At 27.5% G+C, this 27,157-nt stretch overlaps 4 protein-coding genes across 4 annotated transcripts in view; 1 reads left to right on the top strand and 3 right to left on the bottom strand.

Annotated features, from left to right (window-relative positions):
• Positions 1-4: 4 nt before the first annotated feature.
• Positions 5-2,210, bottom strand: LOC134832414 (tRNA-uridine aminocarboxypropyltransferase 1). Its single transcript, XM_063846427.1, has 2 exons — positions 1,514-2,210; positions 5-320 (listed from the first exon to the last, which is right to left on the bottom strand). Exons 1-2 carry the CDS (start codon positions 2,182-2,184, stop codon positions 5-7), a joined length of 987 nt encoding a protein of 328 aa, XP_063702497.1. The 5' UTR covers positions 2,185-2,210.
• Positions 2,211-2,357: 147 nt separating this feature from the next.
• LOC134832410 (zinc finger protein 480-like) lies at positions 2,358-3,765 on the bottom strand. Its single transcript, XM_063846424.1, has 2 exons — positions 3,620-3,765; positions 2,358-3,563 (listed from the first exon to the last, which is right to left on the bottom strand). Exons 1-2 carry the CDS (start codon positions 3,740-3,742, stop codon positions 2,361-2,363), a joined length of 1,326 nt encoding a protein of 441 aa, XP_063702494.1. The 5' UTR covers positions 3,743-3,765; the 3' UTR covers positions 2,358-2,360.
• An 81-nt stretch (positions 3,766-3,846) lies between these two features.
• On the top strand, positions 3,847-5,045 carry LOC134832413 (INO80 complex subunit B). The gene is made up of 2 exons (XM_063846426.1): positions 3,847-3,975; positions 4,035-5,045. The coding sequence occupies exons 1-2, from the start codon at positions 3,927-3,929 to the stop codon at positions 4,979-4,981; spliced, it is 996 nt and encodes a 331-aa protein (XP_063702496.1). The 5' UTR covers positions 3,847-3,926; the 3' UTR covers positions 4,982-5,045.
• Positions 5,046-6,626: 1,581 nt separating this feature from the next.
• Positions 6,627-27,157, bottom strand: part of LOC134828838 (uncharacterized) — a 34,639-nt gene continuing 14,108 nt past the window's right edge. The window contains exons 5-15 of the mRNA XM_063841825.1: positions 18,156-18,528; positions 16,357-16,641; positions 15,278-15,753; positions 13,332-13,516; positions 12,746-12,941; positions 12,431-12,682; positions 12,178-12,369; positions 8,488-8,644; positions 8,417-8,421; positions 7,054-7,305; positions 6,627-6,991 (exon numbers count right to left, since the gene is read on the bottom strand). Coding sequence (XP_063697895.1) covers positions 6,627-6,991; positions 7,054-7,305; positions 8,417-8,421; positions 8,488-8,644; positions 12,178-12,369; positions 12,431-12,682; positions 12,746-12,941; positions 13,332-13,516; positions 15,278-15,753; positions 16,357-16,641; positions 18,156-18,528 — 2,738 coding nt within the window. The remainder of the gene's footprint in view (positions 6,992-7,053; positions 7,306-8,416; positions 8,422-8,487; positions 8,645-12,177; positions 12,370-12,430; positions 12,683-12,745; positions 12,942-13,331; positions 13,517-15,277; positions 15,754-16,356; positions 16,642-18,155; positions 18,529-27,157) is intronic.

The raw sequence follows: 27,157 nt of genomic DNA, 5'->3' as shown, positions 1-27,157 counted from the left end.
AGAGTTACTCCGTGGGCCTTTTGTAAGCTTTGAGCTCGGAAACGTCGTAATAACTGTGAATTAGTTGGTACATGTGTTGGAAAAAGAAGAGTAAGTTGTCGTATTGACCGTTGTAGGGCTGAACAGCGGAGTCTGTGTCTTCTTTTGGGTTTCGCATCGGCGGATTTGCTAAAGTAACCTCGAGTTTGTCTAATCCGCGGTAGTTGGGATCAAGTCCGAAGGCGTAAACGTGAAGTTCGAGCAAGACTTGGTGAATGGCTTCAATTGTTGCTAAGTACCAGCGGGGGGTGCCGCGTTGATGTCGCCAGAAATTCGATAAACTGTGGAAAATTTTAAAGAGAAAAATTAGTTTTTGAGGGTTTTTGGAGATGAAAAATTATGAAATTTAAAAGAAATTCAATAATTTTGTCTAAATGCTTTGAAAAACGCGATAAAAAAAATTTTTAAAATGATTTTTATTAATTTTTCCGATTTTTTTTTTCAAAAATTTCTTTGAGAATTTTATAGAATTAATTTGAAGCTTCATAATATTTTAGAGAAAAGTCTAGTTAATTTAATTAATAATTTTATTAATTAAAATTTTCAAATATATTCACGATTTTTTACTCAAATTTTATATTAACTGGAATTTTAATTTTTTTTTTTAATTTTGAATTTAATTTTAAATTAAGTCACATTAAGTCAAACACATATGAAAAATTTATTTAACTTAGATTTTCAAAAAATTAATTTTTTTTTTCTAAAAATGGTTAATTTAAATAGGATTACAAAGCGAAAAATCGTTTGACTTAATTTTATTCAAAACTTAAAAAATTTAAGCTTAAATAAAAATTTCACAAAAATTTGACTTTAAACACGTATAAATAAAAATAATTTTTTACTAAAACGTTAAGTTGATTGAAAATTAAGTCAAAAAAAATTTTTAATTTTATTATTTTAATTTTTTAAGTCAAAAATTTAATAAAATTTCACAAAATAAAAATTTAAGAAAAAATAAAGAATTTCTTCACGTGACTCAAAATTTTTTTTTTTATTTTCGATAAAAATCATTTTTAAAAAATTAAATTTTTCTAAATTAATTTAAATTTTTGTATTTTTAATTCATATGAATGTATTTGACTTAATGTGACTTAACTTAAAAGCTTCAGGACTTCTGTTAAAATTAGAAAAAAAATAAATAATCTAGTTATAAAATTTGAGTAAAAAATCAAGAAATTATTAGAAAATTTTAATTAAAAAAATTAATTAATATTTTTAAAAATTTTTAAATTTAAAAATTCAACAATTTAAGGAATTTTCTAAAAGTTTCAAGATTTTTTTTTTTTAAATTTCAAATTTTTAAATTAAATGAAATTATTTTGAAAAATAAAGGGAAATGGTCAAAAATTTTTTTCCAATGTTTTGGTAAATTTTTAATTTTACTTTCAGATTTCCCTATATTTAAAATTTTTAAAGTAGTTTCGGACAAAAATATTGAATTTTATTTAAAAATAAAAAAAATGTCTCAACTTACCGCGTTTGAATGACAATCGTCTTAAGCCTCTTAACCCTCTCATCCGTATAAATGCTCCTACTTTGATTCCACGTACTATCAATAAAGACAATTTTCTTCACCGGCAGCTCCTCGACACTTTTATACTCTTTCAGCTCCATTTCCTCAGTTTTTCCATCATCCGCTATCACTTCATCCAACTTTTTGCTCAACAACGTTCCCATGCACTTGTCCTTGCTCAACCCAAAATTCTCCTTCAACTTCAACTCGGTCTGTCCCTGCAACAAGTGCATGATACTAATGCTCGTGCTCGACGGATAAACGAGAAAAACGCCACTTTCCTGCGAATAATCCGGAATATCGGGATGGAGATAAACTCGGACGTCATCTGAGAGAATTGCCGCATGAACCGACGTACTTTTCCCCTCAATTTCACGTTTGTGTTTGATAATGTCGACTTTTATCGGGAGTTTTACTTTGGGAATTCGATCCGCAAGTTCCTCCAGTGCCAAGTTGCAGTTGTAACAAAAATATTTGCGGGATTTAAAGCAACGACGACAGATAAATCGACTTTCTCCGGTCTCTAGGAAGCTGGAATCGTCGATTTTCATCCCGGTAAAGGGATATTCGCGGTTTTCAACTTGAGCTGGATGCATTTTTCGATGAAAATATTCAAAGGAGACACAGTCCATGTGTGTTTTTTGTTTTGATTCGCACTGACGGAATGTGAAAAAGTGACGAAAGTACAAAATTTGACATTTCCTGAACATTTTAAGCATTTTTCGGTGAAACGACAGCATAAAAGGTGGCAATCCCATAAAAAATTATTTGAATTTTTAATCCGTTAAATTTTTTTCAGGTTTTTATTTCATTCCAAATGAAATTTTTTACGATGTTTCACCAAATTTGCACTGGAATTGAACGTTTTATCACAATTTTCGCACAAAAATGACTCCGCGGCGTCATAATGTGTCGTCAGATGCTCTCTCAAGGTCAGAATTTTCTTAAATTTTTTATCACAAAAGTCACATTTGTGCAATTTCACTGCTTCGTTGTGCGAATATCTCTCATGCGACCTCAAAGCCTCAATTGTGGGCGTCTCCTTGCCACATTTCTTACAAATCCAAGGTCCCTTCGACTGATGCATGTTCCTGAGGTGTCTCCGTAACGCTCTTTCATGCTTCAACATCGATCCACACTCGGGACACTTGATTTTTTCCGTTGTCCCATGAATACTTTTCCAATGCACCAAAAAATCCGACTTGGAAGCGAACGATTTGGCGCATCCGTGACACAAAAACGAAGAAATTCCTTCGTGACGTTCCTTCAAATGACGTTTCAAGCCGTAAATCGAGGTGAATCGGGCCGAACATCGATCGCAGGCATGAATTCGCTTCGAATCTTTTTCTTCGCGCGATAAATGGACGTTTTTGTGACTCGACAAGGTGTTCATCGAGGTAAAAATTAACGAACATTCGTCGCATTGGAAGCTCTCGGGACGATCGGGACCTTCGCATTTGTTCGTGTGCTTCTTCAATTGGTAGATATCGTAACACTGATGCTTGCAAAGGGGGCACTGATACTTTTCCGGGTGGTTGTGAAAGTTCAAGTGGTCCAGTAACTCACTCCTTTTGAAGAGTTTTTTCTTGCAACAAAGCAAAAAAGGGACTTTAACATCGTGATTTTCCTTCATGTGGGCGCTAAAAAGACGAAAAACGGGAAATTGCAGTAATCGGTCCTTGCTGCAGACGGAACAAGATAAGTTGAAAAAGTTTTGGATTTCTTCGTCTTCACGAGCGACTTGAGATTTTATCAGTTTTGGACGTTTTCGACGTTTTGAAGTGTTAGGGACTTCTTCATCTGGGGAATTTGATGCTAAATCATCTCCTGGATCGACTTCTTCAGGTACAAAATCGTCATCTTCAATTTCTTCTTTAATAAATTCTTCATTTTTAGGGAAATTTCGGAACTTTTCGATACTTTTGAGCACTAATTCATGAAATTCATGCAAAATTTTCAGCTTTTCCGAGCATTTTTGGCATATAAACTTTGGTAAGTCATCGATTTCAAGCTGAAAATTCAAGAAAAATTAAGAAAAACTCGTAAAATTGAAAGAAAAGTACTCACAATTGCAGTTCCAAATAATTTTTTGAAGATTTCCTCGACGTTTTCGGTGATTTTCTGAAGGTCAGATGGGTTTTCGGCTGTTTTTTCGGTCAAACAAGTCCTGCAAATCTCTTTTTCATTCATGATTTTTATTTATTTTTCTTATTTTTAGTCTTCGATGTTCAGAATTGAGTAAAAAACTGATGAAAACAAAGTTTGACAGTTATTGGCGACATATTTTTCGGTTGGCGACATTTGTTTACAAACTCTGAAAAATCAGACAAAGCAAAATTAAAGAAGAAAAATTATTTTTTTACCTGAAATTGTGATGGGAAAACGTAAAGAAGTCTCTCTTAAAGAAGAATCTGATGCAAATTGTAAGAAATTCACTTGTTTTCTTTGATTTTTTGATTAATTTCATCATTTTTCGTTCCAGCTTCCATCGATCCTTCGACGCCGACATCGAGTCAACGTTCAAAGCGCAACAAACGGAAGCGCTACAACAGTGACGAGTACATAACGGACGATCATGCCTTCCGCGATGCCACCAAATCCGAAAAAACTGCTTCTCCAACGGTTTCGCACAACGTCACGGCGCCTCCTTTGACGATGACATTCGAAGCTGACTCGCCGAAAATTCAAATTCCCGTTCCAGCACCCGCCACGCCTGAAATTAAAGCCTCTGTCGCAATCACGGACGCCATAAAACCTCTCACAAAGTCGCCAAAATCACAGAAAAACCGCAAACCGGGCGAACCGAAGAAAAAACAACGAAGCAAAGACAGCGGAACGTCAAGTGAGGAGGAACGCTGGTTGGATGCCATCGAATCGGGCAAACTTGAGGAAGTGGATGACGAGCTAAAGAAGATAAAACCGAAAGATCCGAAGCTGATGACGGCCCGGCAGCGTGCCATGTACGACAGAACGAGCGAAAGTAACTCGTACGGACTGATGTCGCTCCCGACGGGCTATAAAGAGAAAGTAATGACAGCAGAGGCCATCCAAAAAGCCCAAATAAAGTCACAGAAACGCAAACAAATGGCCGACGAGAAACGCGAAAAGGACAAAATGAAGACGATGGAGCGACTTTTGAAGAAACAAGACTCAAAATCGGTGAAACAGATGAAAAATCGCCCGGTTAAGGTTCAAGTTCCGCGAATTTCGTACATTCAAAATGCAGATGGAGGCACAATTTCGTTGCCGGAAGGCATAAATTTCCCTTTTGAAGCGAAAAAACCTGTGGATCCACCGAAACCGGTACTTTGTGGCATGCCAAATTGCAAAAACATCAAAAAGTACAATTGTTCGAAGACAAATACGCCACTTTGCAGCTTCGGTTGCTACAAAAAGAACTTTGAGATGATGAAAAGGATTACATGTTGATTTGTTTTTTATAAATTATTTATTTCCTTTTTACACTTACTCGCTAAGAATCATTAAAATTAATCAAAAAAAAATGAACTAGACACTTTTTTCTCCGTAGTTTATGTTGAGCTTAAACTATCACATGAGCATTCCCTTTTACATGTATTGCGTTATGGTTTATTTTTTTTAATTAAAATATTGGAGAGGAGGATTATCGGCACGTATGGTTTCTATGAATTTTTTGGCAAGTGCAATTTAAAAAAAAAATGTTTCACATTAATTTTGGTTTTTTTTTTCTACAAGTTTAAGGTGAGAAAAATTGAATAACGATAATTTTCGATTTACAAAGTCAAAATTAATTAAAATTGACTAAATTTTTTTTTTTCAATTAAACTTTTAATTTTTTGCTACTTTTGTCATTTTTTAGCAATTTTTATTCAAAAATAGACGAAAAAAATTTTTTTTGTCTCATGAGAAATATTTGTGTGTAGACGTGTTTGGAAAAAAAATTTTTTTTTTCAAAATTAAATAAAAATCGAACCTTATTTACAAAATAAAAATTCATGAAAAAAATTAATTTTGGTCACGTGACCTAAGATTTTTATCTAAATTTAATTAAAGATATCTTATGAAAAAAAATTTACATTTTTTTTCGAAAAAATATTAAATTATAAAATTTATTCGCCTAAAATAATTTTAATTAAATTTTTTATTTTTTATTTTTTCGGTTACGTTTTTAAACGTTCAAATTAAATATTTTTTTAAATAAAACAAAAATTTTGTAGTTTTTTTTAATATTTTTCAAATTTCAACTCAAAATTAAAGAAAATTCTAAATAATTTTATTTAAAACAAATTTTATTAGTAGATTTTTCGATCCAAGTCACGTGACTTTTTGAATTTGAATTAAAGTAAGTTTTAAGATCATTTAGGCCGCTCCAAATGAAACTTTGGTTTTTTTTAGTCTAGTTTTGTCCGATGCCCCATTTTATTTTCGAAAATCCAATGGGGCAAAATAAAAAAAAAGTTAAAAATTTCATCAAAAATTACCGATTTTTGGTGTATTTTCATAATTTTTTAAAAAATTTTCAAGAAAATTTTTCAATTTTTAGTAACTTTTGTATTAAAAATCGTATTTTGACATAAAATTTTCTTTAAAAATTAATTTTCATGAAAATTATTGAATTTTTTTTTCAAAAAAAATTTCGAAAGTTATTTTTATGATATTCATGTTTTTCAATTTTAATTAATTTTTTTTTTAAATCAATTTTTAATTCACAAATATTTGTAAAACTCAAAACAATAAAAATTTATTAGATAATTTTTTTAAAAAGAAATTTTTATGAAAATTCTAAATTTTTATTTCAAAATTTTTTATTTTTTTTATTTTAATTTCAAAAATTTTGGACAAAACTATTGAGTTTCATTTGGAGCGGCCTTAATTTAAATTCTAAGAATTAATTAATTATTCGATAATACAAATTTCTTTTGAAAAAAAATCTAAATTTTTCAAAAATTTTTTTAATTTGTAAAATGACGGTAATTTTCGTCAAATTTATCATTGTTAATTACTCAATTTTACTTAAGATCCAAAAATAATGTGAAACATTTTTTTTATTAAAATTTTACTGGCCATTTATTTATTTCGGTAAGTGTTAATTTTTTTAGGCTTTTTTAAAGTCCCAGTCATGCAAACCCCGAATTGGCGGTAAATGATGCCCGCATTTGGGGAAACCTTCGGGCACGGGAGGCAAATCGTGATGCGATCCCACTTGCAGCACAAAGGACATTCCAATTACGGCATGAAACTCAAAATGGCAATGGAATAACCAGTAACCGGGATTGTTGGCGTTGAAACGTAAAACGACATAACCGTTATTCGGGACAGCGATGGTATCTTTCAATGGGGGTCCTTTGAAGTCACGCTTGATGAGACCTTTTCTGTCGAGTTCGAGCATGTGTTTCAAGTTGATTTTCTTAATTGTCTTGTCCGGAGAGCGACCAATGCCAATAACGCTGAATGGATATCCTAAGAAATTAATGAAAAACGAATGAAGGTCATTTGAAGGTCAAAAGTTCAAAAAGGCTTACCATGCAAATGGAATGGATGAGATAAGTTTGCTTGTTGTACTTCGTCGACAAGAACGATTTCCACGACGGCATTTAAGGGGATGTCAATTTTGTGAGTGCACATGCAGTTGGGACCGCAATTCGGGATGGGATTGTCTCCGTTACAGAATTGTTCGGGCGGAATATCTTCAATTTGGGACAACATCGGTGCCGGGGGGTTCACGTAGGAGATTCCATCGATGAGGGAGATGATGTGATCACCAGTTGGAGCAACTGTAATTAAAAAATAATTTATTTTTCAAAAGATTTTCAAAAATTCCAAGATTTTTTGATTTCAAAATAATTTTTTAATTTTTCAATTTTTTATTTTAAAAATATATGAAAGGTATTATATTTTTCTGAATTTTTAATTTTTTTTAAAAATAAATCTCTTTAATTTTTTTTATTTAATTTTAATTTTAATTTAATTTTAAATTTAGTTTAATTTTAATTTTAATTTAATTTTTTAAAAATTATAATTTTTTCCCAGTGAGATTTCAAAAAAAAAACATGATTTTTTTTTAATTTAAAAAAAATATTAAAAAAACATATTAAAAAAACTGATGATAAAAGAAAAATATATGAATTAGATTTTTCTGAATTTTTAATTTTTATTTAATTTTTTGATTTAAAAAAACAATTTTTTATTTTGACGAATTTTTTAATTATCAATTTATTTAATTTAACCCGGGTTTTAACTTTTAATTTAATACCACAAAATTTAATTTGACAAAAAATTTATTTAATTAATTAAAAAATTAATTTTTCGATCATTTTTTATAAAATTCTTAAAGATATGGAACAAAATCAAAAAATTAACTCACCCAAAAATCGATTGTACGTATCCGGCTTGAAAATTTCATGAACTTGATAGAAGAAGAACCGATACGGGAGGAAAATTTTAACATCTGGCTTCTCTTGAAACACGGAACGATCACTTTTCCTCGCATTTCTCAATTGATTCACACAAATGGCATCATTTCGCTTAACATTACAAACCGCATCCAGTGGATTCATGACCTAAAGAAAAAAAATAAAATTCACTTAAAATCAATTTAACTCAAAGTAATCAATCCAAAAAAGAATTTTAATTAAATTTTGCTTAAAATTAAAAAATTATTAATTTTTTATACAGTTTCTTACCAATATTTTAACAAAATTTGTACAAAAGTAGACAGAAATAGCTGAAAAAAATATTTAAAAAAAGTGCTTTCGAAGCAAAAATTGAAAGCTCTTGAGATTTTTACAGTTTTTTACAACGGAAAATTATTTACAAAAAAAAAATATTTAAATAATTTTATATTTTTTTTTTTTCGATTAAATATTAACACGAGATTTTTTTTACAGGTACTGGTTCATTATTTGGTAAAGTATTTTTTTTATCCGGAAATTAAAGAGAGAGAAAAATGTTAAAACTTTGAATATTTGGGCTTTATGATGGGAGGCAGGTGATGGCCACATTGGGGAAAATTGGGAGGGACTGGAGGCAAATCTGCGTGAGATCCAACATGCAACACCAAATTCATGCCGATGACGATGTGGAACATAAAGTGACAATGGAAGAGCCAGTATCCTAAAATTTTATAAATTTAAATTAATTTTTTTTCTCTTTTAGGATTTCTGGACAGTTGCGGATTTAATCTTAGGATTAATTTTTAACCTCGAAGTGAAAATTAAAAAAAAAGCCCAAAAAAGCTTCTTTTATATTTAGATATCAATTATTCCAAACCAAGCAAAAATTTAACGAATTTTTTTGGAGGCCTTAAATTCCAATAAATCCGCCACTGACTCTTGACAAAAAAAAAATTTGAACCTGGATTATCGGCACGGAATCGCAACACCGCATAACCATTATTTGGCACCGCTACCGTATCTTTCATGGGTGGCAGTTGGAAATGCCGATGCAGCAATCCTTTCCGGTCCAACTCCAAGGCGTGCTTTAAATTAATTTTCTTGACATTTTTATCGGGAGATCTGCCGACGCCAATCACGTAATACGAATGCCCATGCAAGTGGAATGGATGCGAGATGTTTGCTTGTTGAACTGATTATTAATGGGATTTTAATCGTCGACCTTCGTGTGAAATTAATTTTTTTTTCTTCATACAAACCTTCATCGACCAAGACAACCTCAACGATGGCATTCAACGGAACGTCGATCTTGTGTGTGCATGTACAATCTGCCGTGCAATTGGGCGGCAAATTATCCCCATGACAAAATGACTCGGGCGGAATATCATCGATTTGGGACAACATTGGCGACGAGGGACTCTTGTACGAAATTCCGTCAATGAGGGAAATTAGATGATCGCCATCACTTGCAACTAGGAACGAGATTTTTTTCATTTATTTCACACGAAAAAAAAACATTCGGAATTGCTTTCGTGCAATTTTGCCGAAAAAAAAAATTTTTTTTTGGGAGGGGAAAATTACCCATGTATCGTTGATATTGTCCCGCTGTGAACAAATCTTCGACATTGTAAATGTGAAATCTGAAAGGCAAGAAAATTTTGACATCCGGACGTTCTTTGAGCACATCGTCGTCCGTCTTTTGACCGTATTTCATTTGATTTACGCAGATCGCGTTACGGCGTTTGACATCGCAAATGGCATCAAGGGGATTCAACACCTGCAAATTCGAGACATTAAGATTGAAATTTTCGATTTTTTTTCTCCTGATACCAACTTTTGACCAAGTAACTTCCCTAAGGGTGCGGTGAGTTGGGATTGTCATAGTTAATCCAATTTTATTTCGGTGAAAATAATCTCTCGGGTTAGGTTCAACCCGATCAAATGGAGACGGTTGGTAGGTTTTTCATGATTTTTTTTCCGTTTTAGAGGTTTTTTCACAGCAGGAACTTACCTCAACCTTTACCAATAATTTTTTTTCGATTTTTTTCTTATTTAATTTATTTTTATTTATTTATAAGGGTAATAATATACACAAGAAATTTATTTACATTTTTTTAAATATTTTATAACAATTCTTCGGAAATTTTATAAAATGGTAAAAAAATTAATTGAATAATGTTTTATGGTAACAAAAATGGTTTATCTTGCATATATTATAATTGTATGAGTATTTTATTGCATTTTTATGGTTTTTTTTACATATTCATTCATTCAAAGGAATATATTTACAATAAAAGTCTCTCCTTTGATTTTTTTTACAAGTCAATGAATTATGGGAAATTTTATTAAAAAAGACAATTAAATTAGTTTTTAAAAATAAAATTAATAAAAAATTTAAGAAAAATCATAAAAAATATTTTTACGTTAATTTTTTAAATTTTTGTAAATTTAACGGTTAATTTTTGAAATGACATTTACAAATTTTTCTATTTTGAGGTTAGAATAAAGTAAAAAAAAATAAAAATTAAATCAAATTTATACAAAAAAAAGCAAAAATTTAATTAAAATTTTAAATTAAAAAAATAAAATTAAAAATTTAATTAAATTTAAAAAAATAAAATTTTAAAATTAAATTTAGAAAAAAATAAAATTTAAAAAAAAAAAATTAATTAAAAAAAAATTAAAATATTTTAATAAAAATTCAAGTTAAATTTAACTGTCTTCCAAATAAAATTTCCCATTGAGTATGTATTTTACACTTAAAAAATAATATACCTTTCTTTTGCTATTAACAGTAAATAGCACGTATAGAACATTGGAAATTGTTGAAGAAAAAAAATAATATCTTAAACCCTAAATGAAAGCTAAAATATTGTCTACTTATGTACGATATAATATTTTTTGTTCAAAAATACTTTTTTTTTGTCATTTGTCATGTTTTACTATCTTTAAAAAATTACTTTAATATCAGTGAAAAAAAAAATAAAAGGATTTATAAAAGAAAAAATTAAATTTTGAAAGTGCTCTTTATATACACAGTGATGTTAGTTTGATGGAAAAATCGGACAGAAAATTTGCAAAAATGGCAAGACAAATTTTTTCCCTGTATTGTTCGAAATGTCTTAAAAATTACATGAGCAAATTATTGTTATATGTGTGAAAAAAAATAATAAATGAGAGTATTGATTGGTGTAAAAATGTAGTAGTAAATATTTTATAGGAATAAAGTGACTGAAAAATGATGAAAATAAATATTAAAAGGTAAAAATATATGGCGCACTTGGTTTGCTTGTGTGCTTAAATATTTTTTTTTTCGTTTGTGAATCAGTGCTCTGGAATATTTTTTGTGTTTTTTGATATTTTTTAAAAATGTAAAAAAAAAATGGAAATTTAATTATTTTCTAAAACAAAAATGTTAAATAATGATTAATTATTCGTAAATAAAAAAAGTGGCAGATGATCTAAATTTCTAAGAAAGTGGAAAATTTGTTTATCCATGGTGACCATATGGTAGCGGCATGTTATCAACGGGCGGTAAGAAGTCGTTACACGTTGGGAAACCTGTAAGTAATTTAGAATAATATTAAATTTTTTAATAATTAATTTAATTTATTTATTTTTAATTAATTTTTTTTTTATTTTAAAAATTTAAAAATTTTAATAAAATTAATTTAATTAAATTAATAACTTTTTTTTAATTAAATTAATTTTTTATTAAATGAAAATTAAATTAAATTAATTCATTTCATATTTTTTTTATAAAAATTTCAATTAAATTTAATAAAATAATTTTTAATTAATATTAATTAAATTAAAAAATTAATTTAAAAAAATAAATGAAATTAAAACTTATTTAATTAATTAATTTAATTTTATCAAGTTTTATTTTGAAATTTGATAAAATTAAAAGAAATTTTTTATTGAAATAATTTAAATTTAATTAATTAAATAATTAATTTAATTTAATTATTAATTTTATTTAATTAATTTTATTTAATTAAATTATTAATTTTATTTAATTAATTAATTTAAATTTATTCAATTTAAATTTCAGATTTTTTAAAGGTTTTTATTGAGATCAAAAGGGCTTACCTTGTGGCACTGGAGGTAAATCTGCGTGAGATCCAACTTGCAACACCAAATTCATACCGATGACGATGTGGAATAAGAAGTGACAATGGAAAAGCCAGAATCCTACGAAAAAATTTTCATTTAAAGACAATTTCTTAATTTTTATAGCTAAAAAATCCTTACCTGGGTTATCAGCTCTAAATCTAAGGACAACATAACCGTTATTTGGCACAGCGATCGTATCTTTTAATGGCGGCAAGTTGTATTGACGGTGCAACAATCCACGTCTATCCAAGTCCAAAGCGTGTTTCAAGTTAATTTTCTTGACAGTGGTATCCGGAGATCGACCAATACCGATAACATTAAAGCCATAACCTAAAAAAAATATTTTTTTTTATTAAATTTCATCATTTTAGATCAAAAAATCAAAATCTACCATGCAAATGGAAGGGATGCGACAAATTCGGTTGTTGTACTTCATCAACGAGAACAACTTCGACAATGGCATTCAAGGGAATATCAACTTTGTGTGTGCACATGCAATTAGCACCGCAATCCGCTGGACGATTATCGCCATTACAGAATTGCTCGGGATCGATATCGTCGTATTGGGACAAAAGCGGGGCGGGCGGCGACAAATACGAAATTTCATCGATAAGCGAGATGACGTGATCGCCAGTTGGAGCGACTAAAATTCAAAAAAAAAATTAATTAAAAAAATTTTTTTTAGGAAAAAATGTCAAAAAATTACCTAAGAATCTGTTGTAAGTGTTGGGCTGGAACAAATCTTCGACGCGGTACAAATGGAACTTGAATGGCAAGAACACTTTGACGTCTGGTTTCTCTTGGAGCAAGGCACGATCGATTTCCTTGGCGTTCTTCAATTGATTGACGCAGATGGCGTCGTTTCGTTGACGGTTACATTGGGCATCCAAGGGGTTCAAAACCTATTTTTTGCGTGTATTTGTGTGTTTTTGTGTGTGTAAAAAGGATTTTTTTTTCACATAAAAGTTTGCGGAAAAGAGAAAGGAAATTGTTTGAAAATGCGACTTTTTGTCAGAAATTAGTCGATTTACTGATGTTTTCATGGAAAATCTTGCCTCGAGAAGGTTTTTCGGGTAAATTTATTTACAAACTGTTTTCTACAGTTTTCAATTTTGTACAAGAAGTATTTTTTTTATACATTTTAAAAATAATTTTAGGTGCGAATATTTTCCAAGAGTATTTACAGGAAAATATGTAAATATCATTTATTTACAAAAAGTCAAAATATCGGAATATCGTGACTTTTTCATCAGTATTTTACAAGAAATTTAAATAAAAAAATCTTTACTTACCACACCCTGAGGAATTCCGACGTCGTACGTTGGTGGCGGTGAACCAGGTAGATATGGACCGCGAGCATAACGCAATATGGCCAGTTGCTGAGCACGTTTGATACCGCATTCGCCCAAACCACGCAATTGGATCCAGTAGGCACCGACCGGTTGATCTGCCGTTATCACAAAGTCGTAACGTTCACCTGTGAAACGAGAGCAAAGCAAAGGTAAGAAGATGTCGAAATTTTGTAAAATGAGAATTTTTTTTAGCATGTGAAGAAACCCACGCAGGCAAATATTTTTAAAGCATTGCATGATTAATTGATTATGTTCAATTTGAGATTTGTTTGAGACAAGCGAACATTCGATGTTGTTCACACCCACTGTCGGTGGGGAATTTTTTTAATGTTTAACATGTGCTACTTGAAGACTTTTTGCACTTTTGACTTTATTTTTTGCTAAATTTAAAATGTTACGGAACACTTGCCAAAAAATATTTTAAAAAATTAAACGATTTCGAAAATAATAATTTTTTTTAATAAAAAATTAAATAAACATTGAAAAAAAAATAAAAAATATTAAAATTTTTATTAAAAATCTAACTAAATTTTGGCACTAAAATTTATTTAATTTATTTAAGAAAAGAAGAAAATTTTATTTTATTAATTAATTTTCTTAAAATATTTTAAAATTTTTGAAAAGTTTTAAAAAAATGAATTTTTTTGAAAGTTTTTTTTATTTTGAGAAACAAATTTGAAAAAAAAATAAAGGGGGAATTTTTTTAAAAATTAAATTTTTAAAAATTTAAAAAAATTCATTTTAATATTTTTGTTTTTTTTTGAAAAATTTTTTTAATTTTGAATTTTTTTGAAAGTTTTTATTTATTTGAGAAATAAGGCGAATAAATTTAATATATCCATTTTTTGTCGCCCCCCTCCGATTTTGTCGAAAAAAATCAGGGGGAAAAATTAAATTAAAAATTTAAATATTTTTGCTTTATTTTGAATTTTGTTAATTTTGAATTTTAATAAATGTTAAGAATTAACGTTTATCGTCTAAAAATTTTAAAAAATTACAATAAAATATTCAAAAATATACCACAAAGGAAATTAAATTTAAGTAAATAATACATATTTTTAATATTTTAAATACTTTTGAATTGAAGTAAACTTCTTCAAAATTAACGAAAATACGGATAATCCCTTAAAAATTTTATTATGAAAAATTGATTTAATTTTTTTTCTTACGAAATAAAAATATTTCCAAATTTTTGTCTGTTTTTTTTTTATATGAAACTTTTTATGAAAATTTTATTGCCACTTTTTTAAAATAAATTAATTTCTCAATAAAATTAAAAAATATTTTTAGAATAAAATTACTAAATATCTCGAAATCGTAAAAAAAATACATTTTCATTAAATAAACAAATTTGGAAATTTCCATTAATTATTTAGGATTTTTTTCGCAATTTTTTAAAAAAATGTTTATTTCCTTACGGAATTCGAACAGAAAAAATCTGTCAATTAAAAATTCATGTTGAAGCGCGATTTCAAAATCCCAAATTAAGCCAAGACAAGGTGGAGCACGTTAATTTATTACTACAACAAATCAGTAGTTTTACAACAACAACAACTGCATCGAAAAAAATTTTACATAAATAAATTTTTTGTCATTACAAATTCACCCTTCTCTCTCCACACCGACCGTTCGTTTAATTTTAATTAATTACTTTTTGATTAATTCTCTGTTTGCATACACTAATTGGGTACATTTGTCAACTGCTCTCAACTCGTTTTGCGCAACGGTAATTTTTAAAGGAGTTGTGCAGTAATATTTCGCGCTCTTTAATTAGGACACTCGAAGTGAGCAATTAAAATTTTTATGCAGTCATTAAACGCAGCAGTTGCTTATGTAAAAAAAAAACAAAAAATATTTTTAAAAAATCTCTCACGTTTCGCACATACCTGAGAATGAGATAACTGTATTAACTTGCACGGGGTGCACCGGTTCGCCGTCTGTCGCGATAATCGTCAAGCCGTGTCCTTCGATGGTAACTTGTGCCGGACAAACGGACGAGAAAGCGTTAATCATGCGGAAACGGTAGCGACGTCCTGGGGTGATGGTGAAAATTTCCAGCGGTGTGTTTGTCATGAAGCCGGTGTTGGGGTCACGGAATTGCCCTTTGCCGTTAATTAACATGGATTCGGGATCTTGACCGGTGTTGACAGCCAAGCGACCTGGATAACGTTCGGCGGCGTCTTCGTGCAACCAATCGCTCAGCAACATGATGTGCGTCGTCAAGTCAAAGTCGTAGAGATGCGAATTGGGATCACGTGAGGGCGGCTGCCTGACGATGACGCTGCCATACAAACCGTCGACTTTTTGTAAGCCAGTGTGAGCGTGCCAGAAGTGGGTGCCAGCATTACCGGTCCATTGATATCTGTTGAAATTGATGGAAAAAAATTAAGGTAAGTTCGATTTTTAAAATATTTATTTCAAATTTTTCGTCTAATTTTTCCAATGATTTTTTTCTAAAGGTAAAAATTAAAGAATTTGTTTTAAAATATTTTTTTATAATTTTTTTTTGCTGATTTTACACTGTAAAATCTAATTAAAGTTAGTAAAAAAATAATTTTAAATTATTTAGTAATTGTCAATTTTTTTTTTTAATTTATCTCTTCGTCGATGATTTTCGTCAAAAAAAATTAATTTAATTTTTTTTTTTATTTTTTTTTCAAACGATAAATTTTTGTCAAAGAATTAATTTTTAATTTTTTTTTCCAATTTTTTTATAATTTAATTTTTTTTTATTAATTTTTTATTATTTGTTTTAAATTCTTATTTATTTTTTATTTTATTTTATTATATTTTTTTTTAAATAATTTTATTTATTTATTTTTTTAATTAAAAAAAATTCTTTAGAAATTTTTCCTTTTTTTTTTTTTTTTTTTTAATTTTCAATTAAATATTGCAAGAAACGAAAAGTTTGTAAATAAACTTAAAACAGCCTCTAACAAAAGATTTGCAAAATTAAGCAACAAACCTGAATGTCGTGCCCTGTTGAATGGGACATTGCGTGACATATGGCACGCCATCGTAGTATTGTGTGCCGCGTTGGTGAATACCGTGCCAATGGATTGTCACTTCCATGCCTTCCATGTGATTTTCGACGTCAATCACCACTTTGTCGCCCTCGCACACTTGTATACTGGGTCCGGGAATCATACGGTTTGCCGTCAAGATACCACGTTCCACACCATCGGCCAACACGCATTGACAATGACTCCAAACGGTATTTGTGGCATTTGGTTGGCACAATTGGCAAGCACTGAAACAAAAAAAAAATTAGTTACACTTTTTGCTTTAATCAATTTTTTTCGCTGATTCATAAAATCAAAATAAAAATTTTTAATGGTCATCGATGTCAAAGTCAAAGTTTCCGGAAGAGCTCGAAATATTCGAATTTTGTACGATTTCTTCGTTGGAACGCAACTTTAAGTACGCATTAGGCTAATACAATTTACGGAAATGTTTTCGATTTCTGTCTAATTATTTTTTTAAAATTTTTTCAGAGAGGATATTGAGTAAGTAATTTTTTTTTTATTTTATGTACCTAAAAAATTAAAAAATTTAAAATTTATTTAATTTTTAATAATAATGAAATTAATTTAATTAAAAATTTAAAAAATTTATTTAAAAAGATTAAAAAATATAAAAATTTTCCTAAAAATTAAAAAAAAAATTTATTTTTAAAAATTAAAAAATAAAAAGGAAAAAAAAAATTTTATTTGCACTTCTTAAAAATTAAATTTAAATTTCAAATGTATTTTTCAGAAGGAATGAAAAAAAAAATTTATTATTTTTTTGAGTAAGAAAGTAAAAAATAAAAAGGTAAGAAATTTTTAATTTTATTTGCACTTCTTAACTAATTTAAACAAAGACTTTCCTTAAAATTTAAAAAAAAAAAAATTTTTTTTTCCAATGAATTTTAAAAATTTTTTGAAAATATTCGGCAAAAAAAAAGTGAAATAATTAAATTTAATGGCCTAACTAATTTAAACAAAGACTTTCCTTAAAATTTGAAAAAAATTTATTTTTCCAATGAATTTTTAAAATTTTTTGAAAATATTTCTATTTATTAAAAAAAATCTTTAGAAATCCTAAAAAAAAATAAAAAAAATCGAAAAATATAAACTTTAATAGAAAATTTTTAATATAATTTTATTTTTGTCATTTTAGAAAAAAAAAATTCTGAAAGAAAGTTTAAGGAACCTCTGAACATTACTATAACTATAATGATTACTATGGCTGGAGTATAAAAGGAAGTTGAAACATTTAATAGTTATTCAGTTAATAAAATATATTTCATACAAAAAAACGATTCCTGGAAAATTTTCGGATCCCAAGATTTTAGAAGTTTATAAAATCAAAAAAATATTTCCTGCTCTTGTACCGGCCTAAAGTGTTTCGCAATCGACACCTTGTTGTTAAAAACACCACCAACAAAGAGCGAAGGAAAAAATTTAAAAATCTAGAATCATTCATGCGCATAATTTGAATGGCTGGCTAGCTGTGCGTTCGATTAACATACACAAGAAAGTGAATAATTTTAGATTGTGATCTTGACTAATTGAAGGTTGTTGCGAAATAATCAGTTGTTCAGTTATATAAAGTGCCAAAGTAAAGTTAATCTTGGGTGTCTTTTGTGTCTCAACCAACAAAGGGACATTTACGCGACGATTAAAATGTTCAATGAATTGATAACTTTTACTTTTTTTCGTGCCGGATATTTACTTTTTTGCAAATTTATCACGAAAAAAATGAGGAAACAAGACAACTTACGCTCCCAAAACGGTGTAGAACTCAAGTGTGAAATGGTAATAGCAGATTCTTGGTGGTTCGCCTTCGCGGCAGGCACGTGCGCACTCATCCGGAGCCGATAAACTTGGGTTTCGTCGGAGTTCCGCTGTCGCACTACTGGAGTAGTCCAAGTGACGGAAAGGCGATTTGCCGCCGGGCGTCAGAGTGCCAGGACGTGGCGTGACACTCAGCGAGCCACGCAACGACGTCGCTGGCGATGGACTAGCGGCATGTGGAATACTACTACCTAAGGCTGGGTGTGTTTGGACGACACCGTGTGTCGCTGAGAAGAGATTTGGTGTTCCAACGGCGGGTCGCCACCACGATGACGCCGTCGATTGATCTAGTTTGGGATCTGAAATGAGAAGAAATTTCATTAAAAATCGTTATTAAATAAGAGAAAAGCAAGAAAAAACAATGAAATTGGCATAAAGTTAACAATTTTACACAACAACACACTCGCGCGCATGCAAAATAACAACCAGTAGTTATTCTTTGTTGGCCTACTTTTTTACACGCATTTAGTCACTTTTGTTTTTGTTTTTCTCTCTTCACGACCGTTTTATGCTCGTATTCGAACAATAATTTTCTTTACTCTAAATTATGATACGAATAATAAGTGCCGTGTGTTGTACAAACACTAATTTACATACATAATTCCCACACATTATAAAATAATAATGATAATAATTTTGCACAAAAGGCAAAGTGTGTGTGTTTTTTTACGAGACACTCGCGGTTTACTTCTATCAACAGACGCGTCGTATCAAAGACGCATAAATTTTAACTAGCGCTCGGTTGGATAATTTTATAGCTGTGTGGATTAAAATAATGAGAAAGAAATGCCGCGCGATAAAAACTAGATCACTTTCGGTATTGTTTGATACAGTTTTTTATGATTATTTCTTTATTGGCTTGTGAGACAACAAAGAACGCAGGAGTTGGTCCAGAAGTCTCTTGTGAGGTTTGATTTTAAATTTTTGATTTTTTTTTTTCTATGAGTCACTTTAAAAGGTTAATGACTTCTTTGTGAATTTTTTTTTTAGAATGAACTTTTTCCAAAGAATTAAAATTAGTAATTTATTTTATTTTATTTTTATTTTAAGATATTTTAAGAAAAAAAACGTTTCAATATATTAAATTTATCAAAAAAATACTAATATTTTAATTAATTTTAATTTTAACTAATTAATTTTAAAAAATAATTAATTATTTTCATTTCTAAAGTAAAGAGGAATTAAAAATTAGAGGAATTAAAAAATCTTAAAAATTAAAATCAACATTTATTTATTTAAATAATTTATTTTTGTTTTTATTTTATTTTTATTTTTATTTTTATTTTTATTTTTATTTTTATTTTTATTTTTATTTTTATTTTTATTTTTATTTTTATTTTTATTTTTATTTTTATTTTTATTTTTATTTTTATTTTTATTTTTATTTTTATTTTTATTTTTATTTTTATTTTTATTTTTATTTTTATTTTTATTTTTATTTTTATTTTTATTTTTATTTTTATTTTTATTTTTATTTTTATTTTTATTTTTATTTTTATTTTTATTTTTATTTTTATTTTTATTTTTATTTTTATTTTTATTTTTATTTTTATTTTTATTTTTATTTTTATTTTTATTTTTATTTTTATTTTTATTTTTATTTTTATTTTCATTTTCATTTTTATATTTTATTTTTTTATTTAATTTATTTATTTTTATTATTTATTTATTTAAAAAAACGAACAAAATTTTTTAAACATATTTTTAAAAATAGAAAAAATTACTAGAATTTTCCTCAAAATTTTAAAATAATTAAATTTAATTAAATTGAGAGAAAATATACTTTTTAAAACTGCAATTTTCAGTTTTTGAAATTTTTTATAAATGATACTTTCATCTTAAATTCAATATTTTTTTCAGTTGTCCTTTTTTTATCCTATAATATTTTGAGATATGGTAAAAAATTGTAAAAAGTAATTAAAAAATAATTTTTCGCTCATTCAAACGATTTATTATCACTATAATTCAGAAGCAAAAAAAAATAAATTAAAAATTTCAAGTTTAAATTTCTGACCTTTAATTTTGCTTCTAGCATAATTCACAGAATTTAGCACTTCAAGGTTTTTGTCGCATGGTCTGATTAATTTAATCTCTTAAAAACATTTTAATCGGATTTTAATTAAAAACTTAAGACCACTTATCAACTCGACAAGACACATTTAAGTCCGTCAATTAATCGTCACGCTATCGGTCAAAATATCACTCATTAAAAGCCTCACGGGACCAATCACCACACATTTAACGTCAAATTTCGGGCATTATTTAACATGACATTTTCCATTAATTTTATTTTTTTTTTTTTATTTTTGGCAGTTCATGCATTTTTATTTCCCTACTGACCTGCAAAAATAAAACAAAAACATTTTTTTCTCACACTTTAAAAAAAAATAGAGAAAAAACGTCCAATAAAGTTAAAATAAAACAATTAATTGTCGTTGACCGTATTTGTCGTAAATTCTAACAAAGTAAAAAAAATAAACATTAAAATAGCATAAAATATGATTCCATTCTAAAAAAGTGTGTGAGAATTTTAACGATTCAATTTATTATTTTTATATTTTTTGCTACATATTTTGGGCGTTACGTTCATTAATAACAACTTCACACACAATTTTTTTTTTTGAAAAATGCATGCTAGGTGTCAAAAACAATTATCGCAAGTCTCAAGTGGAGGTTATTATTATATCGTTGTAAAAAAATTAATGCATAGAATTAAAATTAAAAAATATTTTGAAAAGAATTGAAGTGGACATTAAATGAGACAGGCGGAATTTATGGAGTTTTTGTTGCGAATAATTAGAGTTTGGAGGTTCATGGAGACGTCTGGTTGAAAATTACGTACAACTTCCCATTTACCGAATCGATTTTTGGTCACAAAAATAGCCCATTATACAACTTGATTTTTCGTCCCAGTGCATATTTTAAATTTTTAAAGTATTTTACGTTCGAAATTTGCCCCAGTAGACATTCTATATAATATTTCCCCAAGGCGCATTCAAGATTTTGGACCCAATGAATATTTAAAGATTGTGACTCAAAGCACACTAAAGGACATTTAGCATTTTTACCCCAGTTGGCATTTTAAAATATTTGCCCTAAAACACATTTAAAATTTTTGCCCCAGTTGACATTTTGATATGACTGCCCCAATGCATATTAAAGAACTTTTACCTAAGGCACATTTAAAATTTTTGCCCCAGTTAACATTTTAATATAATTGACCGAATGCACATTCAAAATTTTTGACCCAATGCATATTTTAAAAATTTGACCCAATGCAAATTTCAGTTTCTTTAAATGGAAATTTTACGTTATGAAAAAAATTAATGAAAAGAAAAGCAATTACTCAACAAAATATTTGCAATAATTACAAAAAAATGACTATCAATCATATTTTTAAAGGCCCCATAAACCAAAAACTTATTAAAGCCCCGTATTTTATGCCGACTGTTACCTTTTTTAAGCATGTGCCTTAAATTTATTGTGTAACAACAATTTTTGGTTTGCTGATTTAAAAGTGGTGATCACTCAATAAAAATATTACTTTTTTTTTAAATAATTTGGAATGGAATCATAAATCACAGCTGCTTATTATAAATTTAATTCTATTAATGTCGGAGCTTGTTGCACACTTAATTACCTAAAATAACATTCAAACTTTGAGCATTTATTCGATCAGATTAGATTTTATTCATTTTTAAATAAATTAAATTTATGAATTGAATTTATTTTTCGTCTACTTGACTCGGATTGTTTGAATGAATATTGAATGAACGGCAACAACGCGATGCTGTAAGTAGTTTCGGATGATTAGTTTTGCCGATAAGGATCCTACATGTCTTTGTTTGTTTGTTTTTTTTCGTGTTTAATGTGACCTAATTTGAGTATTTTTTTTTGTTTGCGAAATTGCAGTTTTATAGCGACGACGGAAAAAAACCCACCCGTGAGATGATTCATTTAGATGAATTTTTAAAGAAGATGATTACTTTACTGGGTTAATGTCTTGCAAAGATGACTCGTGATCGTGAGACAAAATATAAACAGCTGTTTTTGGGTGATTAAAAATGATTTTTTTTGGGTACAAATTTTTGGTGACGTAAGAAATGAAGACAACCCATTTTGTGCGGAATTTCGTTGAAATTAAATTTTGATTAAAAAAAAAAGTATTAAAACTTGGATTTGAAGAAGAAAAATAAGTTTTTGGTTTTAAATAGCTTAAGACGGATCGAATCAAGAGGAAAGATTTTTTTTGATATAAATAAGAATTTTTTTAAAGTTTATTAAAATAAAATATTAAGATAAAATATTAAATTATTTAAAAATTAATTTATTTAATTTAATTTATATTAAATTGTTTAAAATTAAAAAAAATAATGATTAATTCTTTTAAAAATACCTAATAATTAATTTAATTTTTAAAACTTAAAAAAAAAATTATTTCATAGAATTTAATATTTTAAAAAATTTTAAATTAATAATTAATTAATAATTAAATATTTTAAAATTAGGTTAATATTTTAAACTTTTTTTTATTTTATTTTTTCGATTAAAAAAAGCAAGTCTCGAAGTTTTTGAATTTATGCCATAAAAATTAATTTAATTTAATTATTAATTATTGAATTAATTTGATTTTAATTGAAAAAAAAAAATCTGAAAAAAATTAACAAAATTATTTTTTATTTATTTTTATTATTATTTTTTTATTTTATTTTATTTTATTTTATTTATTTATTTTTTATTGTTTTTTGATAGAAGAAATATTTTTATTTGAGAATAAAAATTTTATTATTTTTTAATTTATTTAAATTAATTTTGAGACAAATTTTAGTTTTCCAAATTCTGTGAATTCGGTGATCACAAATTCCGTTTTTAAAAAAGGTTTAATTTTTATTATTTCAGTAATAATTATTTTTTAAACATATTTTAATTATTTTTGTAAATTTATTTATCTTTTTAAATATTTTTATTATTTTAGGAATCAATAAGAAAAGAAAAAATTAAACCTAAAAATTTCTCGATTTTACGTATTTCTCTAAATCTCTCATAAAAATTCTATTAAAACCCAGTTTGAAAAAAATTAAATGTAAACATCAACACCGTCCCTTGCATACAAATGACTTCAATGTTACAAAAATATTCCAACTTTTTTTTTCGTGTACTATGTTAACACACAATGAGGTGCAGATTGCAAACTTGCCGCAAAAAATAGCAATAATAATCAAAATTAATGTTATAAATCAACGTTTTCTGTACATAAATAAACAAAATTAGTCAAGTTAAGCTATTTTGTTACTTTTGCCGATGTTGTTTATGGATTTCACGAAAAAACACAAAAAAACTACAAAACAAACACGCAAGTAATTGAGTTGCACATAAAAAAGGTATTGAGCATGAACGAACAGCGAGGGAGAGAAAAAAATGTCCATTAAAAAATTTTCGCTCATGTCCATTTATTATTATTATTTTAATTTTTCAACGTTGTTTTTACTTGTGTTGCGAACGATATATTGAAGGTTGAAATTATTATATTTATTATTATATTTTATTACGTTATTTTGTACAGCACCATGCCATAACATGTAATACAAAGTGAGTCCACACCTTTATTATTATTTTAAAAAAATGTTTTTTTTTTATTTTTTTGCAAAAACAAGTAAATGACTCAAACTAGACCTGAGACTATTTTATCACCGCTAAAATAAATCAATTAAAAAAATTGAAACGAAGACACATGTTGAACGCGTAAGCAGCCTCAAATGACCATTTATGGCACTTTTAATCAGCTTGAATTGCGCGCCGGCAAAAACACGTGACGAAAGAAATCACAAAAAGTTTTTTTCTCGATCTCGAATTTAATAAAAATAAAAAATAATTTAAATGGTTAATGGCATGTTGACTCTTTGAAATCTGCATGAAAATTTATGATTTATTGTACGATCGACGTTTGGATCACGCTAATTAATGTCGCGCAGCAGCACATGCGACACGTATGGGAATTTTATTAATTTTGTCCGTGGATTTTTTTGTTAGTTTTTCTTTCGCTTGTCAAAGCTTTTTAATTTTTTTTTATAAACAAGAAGTCACGTATTGGTAATTGAAGGAAAAAAATGATGTTAAGTTGAAAAAGGGAAGAATTTTTCTGTACTTTGAGAAATTACGCGATTTTCATTCATGAAAACGAGCAAACTTGAGTAAAGTTGCTCGCGTAATTAATTAAAATTTTATTCTGCATGTTTAGTTTTTTTTCGCTTAAATGTGGACTGCGTTTGAATGATTGATTGAATCTCGTGAGATTTAGAGAAAAAAATATTTATTGCATGCGAGATTGTAAAGAAAAGTAAAAGGAAGGGAAATTGACAAATAAGCGTATTTTCCGGTATTTTGTATAAAAAAAATATTTTAAGCTAAAAATGATTATTTTAAATTAAATTTTGAATTTAAAAATTTTAATTTAATTAATTTTTAAAAATTTAAATTTTTTAATAAAATTTATTTTGAAAAATTTAAATTTTTTAATTTAAAAAATTTTTGAATTTAAAACAAATTTATATTGATGAAAATTAAATAAATTTCAAATTTATTGTTCTTTAATTAAAATTTAAATGAATTTTTATTTTATTCATTAAATCAATTTAAACTTATTATTAATAAAAAAAATTTTTATTAATAAATTACTTTATAAATATTTGATTAAATATTTAATTTTAAATTAAATTATAAAATTTATTAATTATAGATTTATTAAACTTTAATTTAATTAATCTAATATTTAATTTAATAAATTTTATAAGTTAATATTAAAAAATTTCAATCGAAATTTTTATTATAATTTATAAAAATTTTTTATACAATTTTCACTCAGAAATTAAATTTTTTAAAACTATATTTAAATTTTTTAAACTAATTTTTAAAATTTATTAAGTAATTTTTAATTCAAATATTACGAAAATATTTTTTTTTTGTAAAATAAATTTATTTAAATTTAAATTAAAATTACTTTTTTTTACAACTTTTAATTTAATTTTTTAAATAAAATAATAAAATTAATTTAAAAATAAATTAAAAAATATTAAAAAATTAAATTATACAAAATTTTTTAAAAAACGAATTTTTCACTTTTATTTTTACAAAATGCATTCCGACAAAAATCTCGAGAAATGAATATTTTCTCATGATAAGGTCTTATTTGTATTCACTTCAATCACTCGCAACGCGTTCTCCGCAACTAGGTCACCGCTACCTAATTCTGACACTTTCAATACAATAAACATAACGAAGAAATAAAAAAAAACGAGAACAATCAAGTTTCTGTAAGTAATGCTGTAATGTCTGCGATTAAAAAAAGCGAAATTTGAATACATATATTGTTCACCTAAATCACTTAAAATGCCGCTAAAATTGTCTCTTTAATGCTGAATTATGTTGTAATATTTGTTATTATTATTTCATTTTTTTACCATTTTTAAACACAAAAATTTAAATAATAATAAACGACAACAACAAAAGTACATTGACTTGCATTCTTTTTTGATATATTTATAGGTTTCATGCCTGAATTTTGCATCGTTCCAGCAGCGCGCCGCGTCGCAACGTAGGGAAAGAGCGATAAGTCGTGATTCATTCGCTTTTACGATTGTGTGTGTTGTGCCCCTTGTTAAAAGCCTTAAAATATCATGAATTTGCATGAAATATTTAGGTTATGTCAGACATGACTTTGTAAGAAAAAAAATTCTTTAATTGAAAAATATTCGAAAAAAATAAAAATGTCTCAATTTTTTTTGCAGATACTGAATGAGAAATGGCTTGGAGGGTTCCTTTTACGCAGCAGTTTGACTCGTGATTGATTTGCAAGTCATTCGGTAAGAAACTTACTCGATGATTGAAGTTGTATTAAATTTATTATTCAATTAATGAAAACCTTTTAAGCCTCTATGTAACAACAACAAAGGGAGTAAGACAATAAATTTTGGCTCGTGTTGTTTGGATTTTGCTGATTTATGAGAGCTGAGACCTTAGAAGGAAAAAAAATTAAAAGGCGTTTCCAGAAATTAAAACAAAAGTCTTTAGACGAAGCGCAACAACAAAAGTAACACCAACCATTCTTTCGATTGTTGCATGAATAAAAAAAAAAGTTGTTGAACAATTTTCGTAGCAAACACAAAGGGCACTTATACGGAATACTCTATAATATTTGATTAGCACCGACTGACTGACATGATATGCATTCGCTTTGCTTTGTAATTAATGTTGAGTAACGCCCTGCTGGTACGTATTTCTTCTAGCTTGTTTTGCTAGCGCACGAAACATGTGTTATGATGACTTTTTTTTTTCTTTTGTTGTTGTTTATTACGATTATTATTTTATAGAAATTGTATCAACACAATTATGCGGAAGCTTTTTCTTTTTGGTATTATACAGATGTATTATTTGAGATCATAATTAAAGGGTGTTAAGCACCTGCAGCGTGGACCTTTTTCACGATAGTAAAGTGTTTGTTGTTACATGATCGTGTGAAGTGTTTCCGTGTAATTTTACATGATTTCACTCAACAAAGAAGCCCTTGAGACAAAAATTTTGCAGAAAATTGTTTAACAGCGACGAAACTAACGCGGAGCTGAGCTATTAGGTCGTTAGATATTTAAATGACACACATCAATCATGTAACGCCATATTTATTAATTTTGTTTTAAATGTTTTTTTTAATTATTTTTTTCTTAGGTTGGATATGAGATTTTAATTATTGTTATGGAATTGCAGGTAAATCAACGCTCACACAAAAAAATAAATTTTGAACCAAATAAATCTAAAGCCTTTTTAGAGGATACAACAGCTTAAGCGTATTTATATGTAATTGTCACAGAAGGTAAGCACTTTTTATTATTTAGACTATGTTACTATTTTAAATTTAAGTTTTTCATTTCATAAATT

Source organism: Culicoides brevitarsis, chromosome 2 (genome assembly GCF_036172545.1).
Source record: "Culicoides brevitarsis isolate CSIRO-B50_1 chromosome 2, AGI_CSIRO_Cbre_v1, whole genome shotgun sequence".
NCBI classification, from domain to species: domain Eukaryota; kingdom Metazoa; phylum Arthropoda; class Insecta; order Diptera; family Ceratopogonidae; genus Culicoides; species Culicoides brevitarsis.
This window is presented reverse-complemented; position numbering and strand designations above follow the sequence as displayed.

Coding starts and splice junctions, on each gene's coding strand:
- LOC134832413 (XM_063846426.1), top strand. CDS start 3,927: ATGGGAAAACGTAAAGAAGTCTCTCTTAAAGAAGAATCTGATGCAAAT. Junction 3,976..4,034: donor AGAAGAATCTGATGCAAATT/GTAAGAAATTCA, acceptor TTTTCGTTCCAG/CTTCCATCGATCCTTCGACG.
- LOC134832414 (XM_063846427.1), bottom strand. CDS start 2,184: ATGGACTGTGTCTCCTTTGAATATTTTCATCGAAAAATGCATCCAGCT. Junction 321..1,513: donor ACGATTGTCATTCAAACGCG/GTAAGTTGAGAC, acceptor AATTTTCCACAG/TTTATCGAATTTCTGGCGAC.
- LOC134832410 (XM_063846424.1), bottom strand. CDS start 3,742: ATGAATGAAAAAGAGATTTGCAGGACTTGTTTGACCGAAAAAACAGCC. Junction 3,564..3,619: donor AATTATTTGGAACTGCAATT/GTGAGTACTTTT, acceptor TTGAATTTTCAG/CTTGAAATCGATGACTTACC.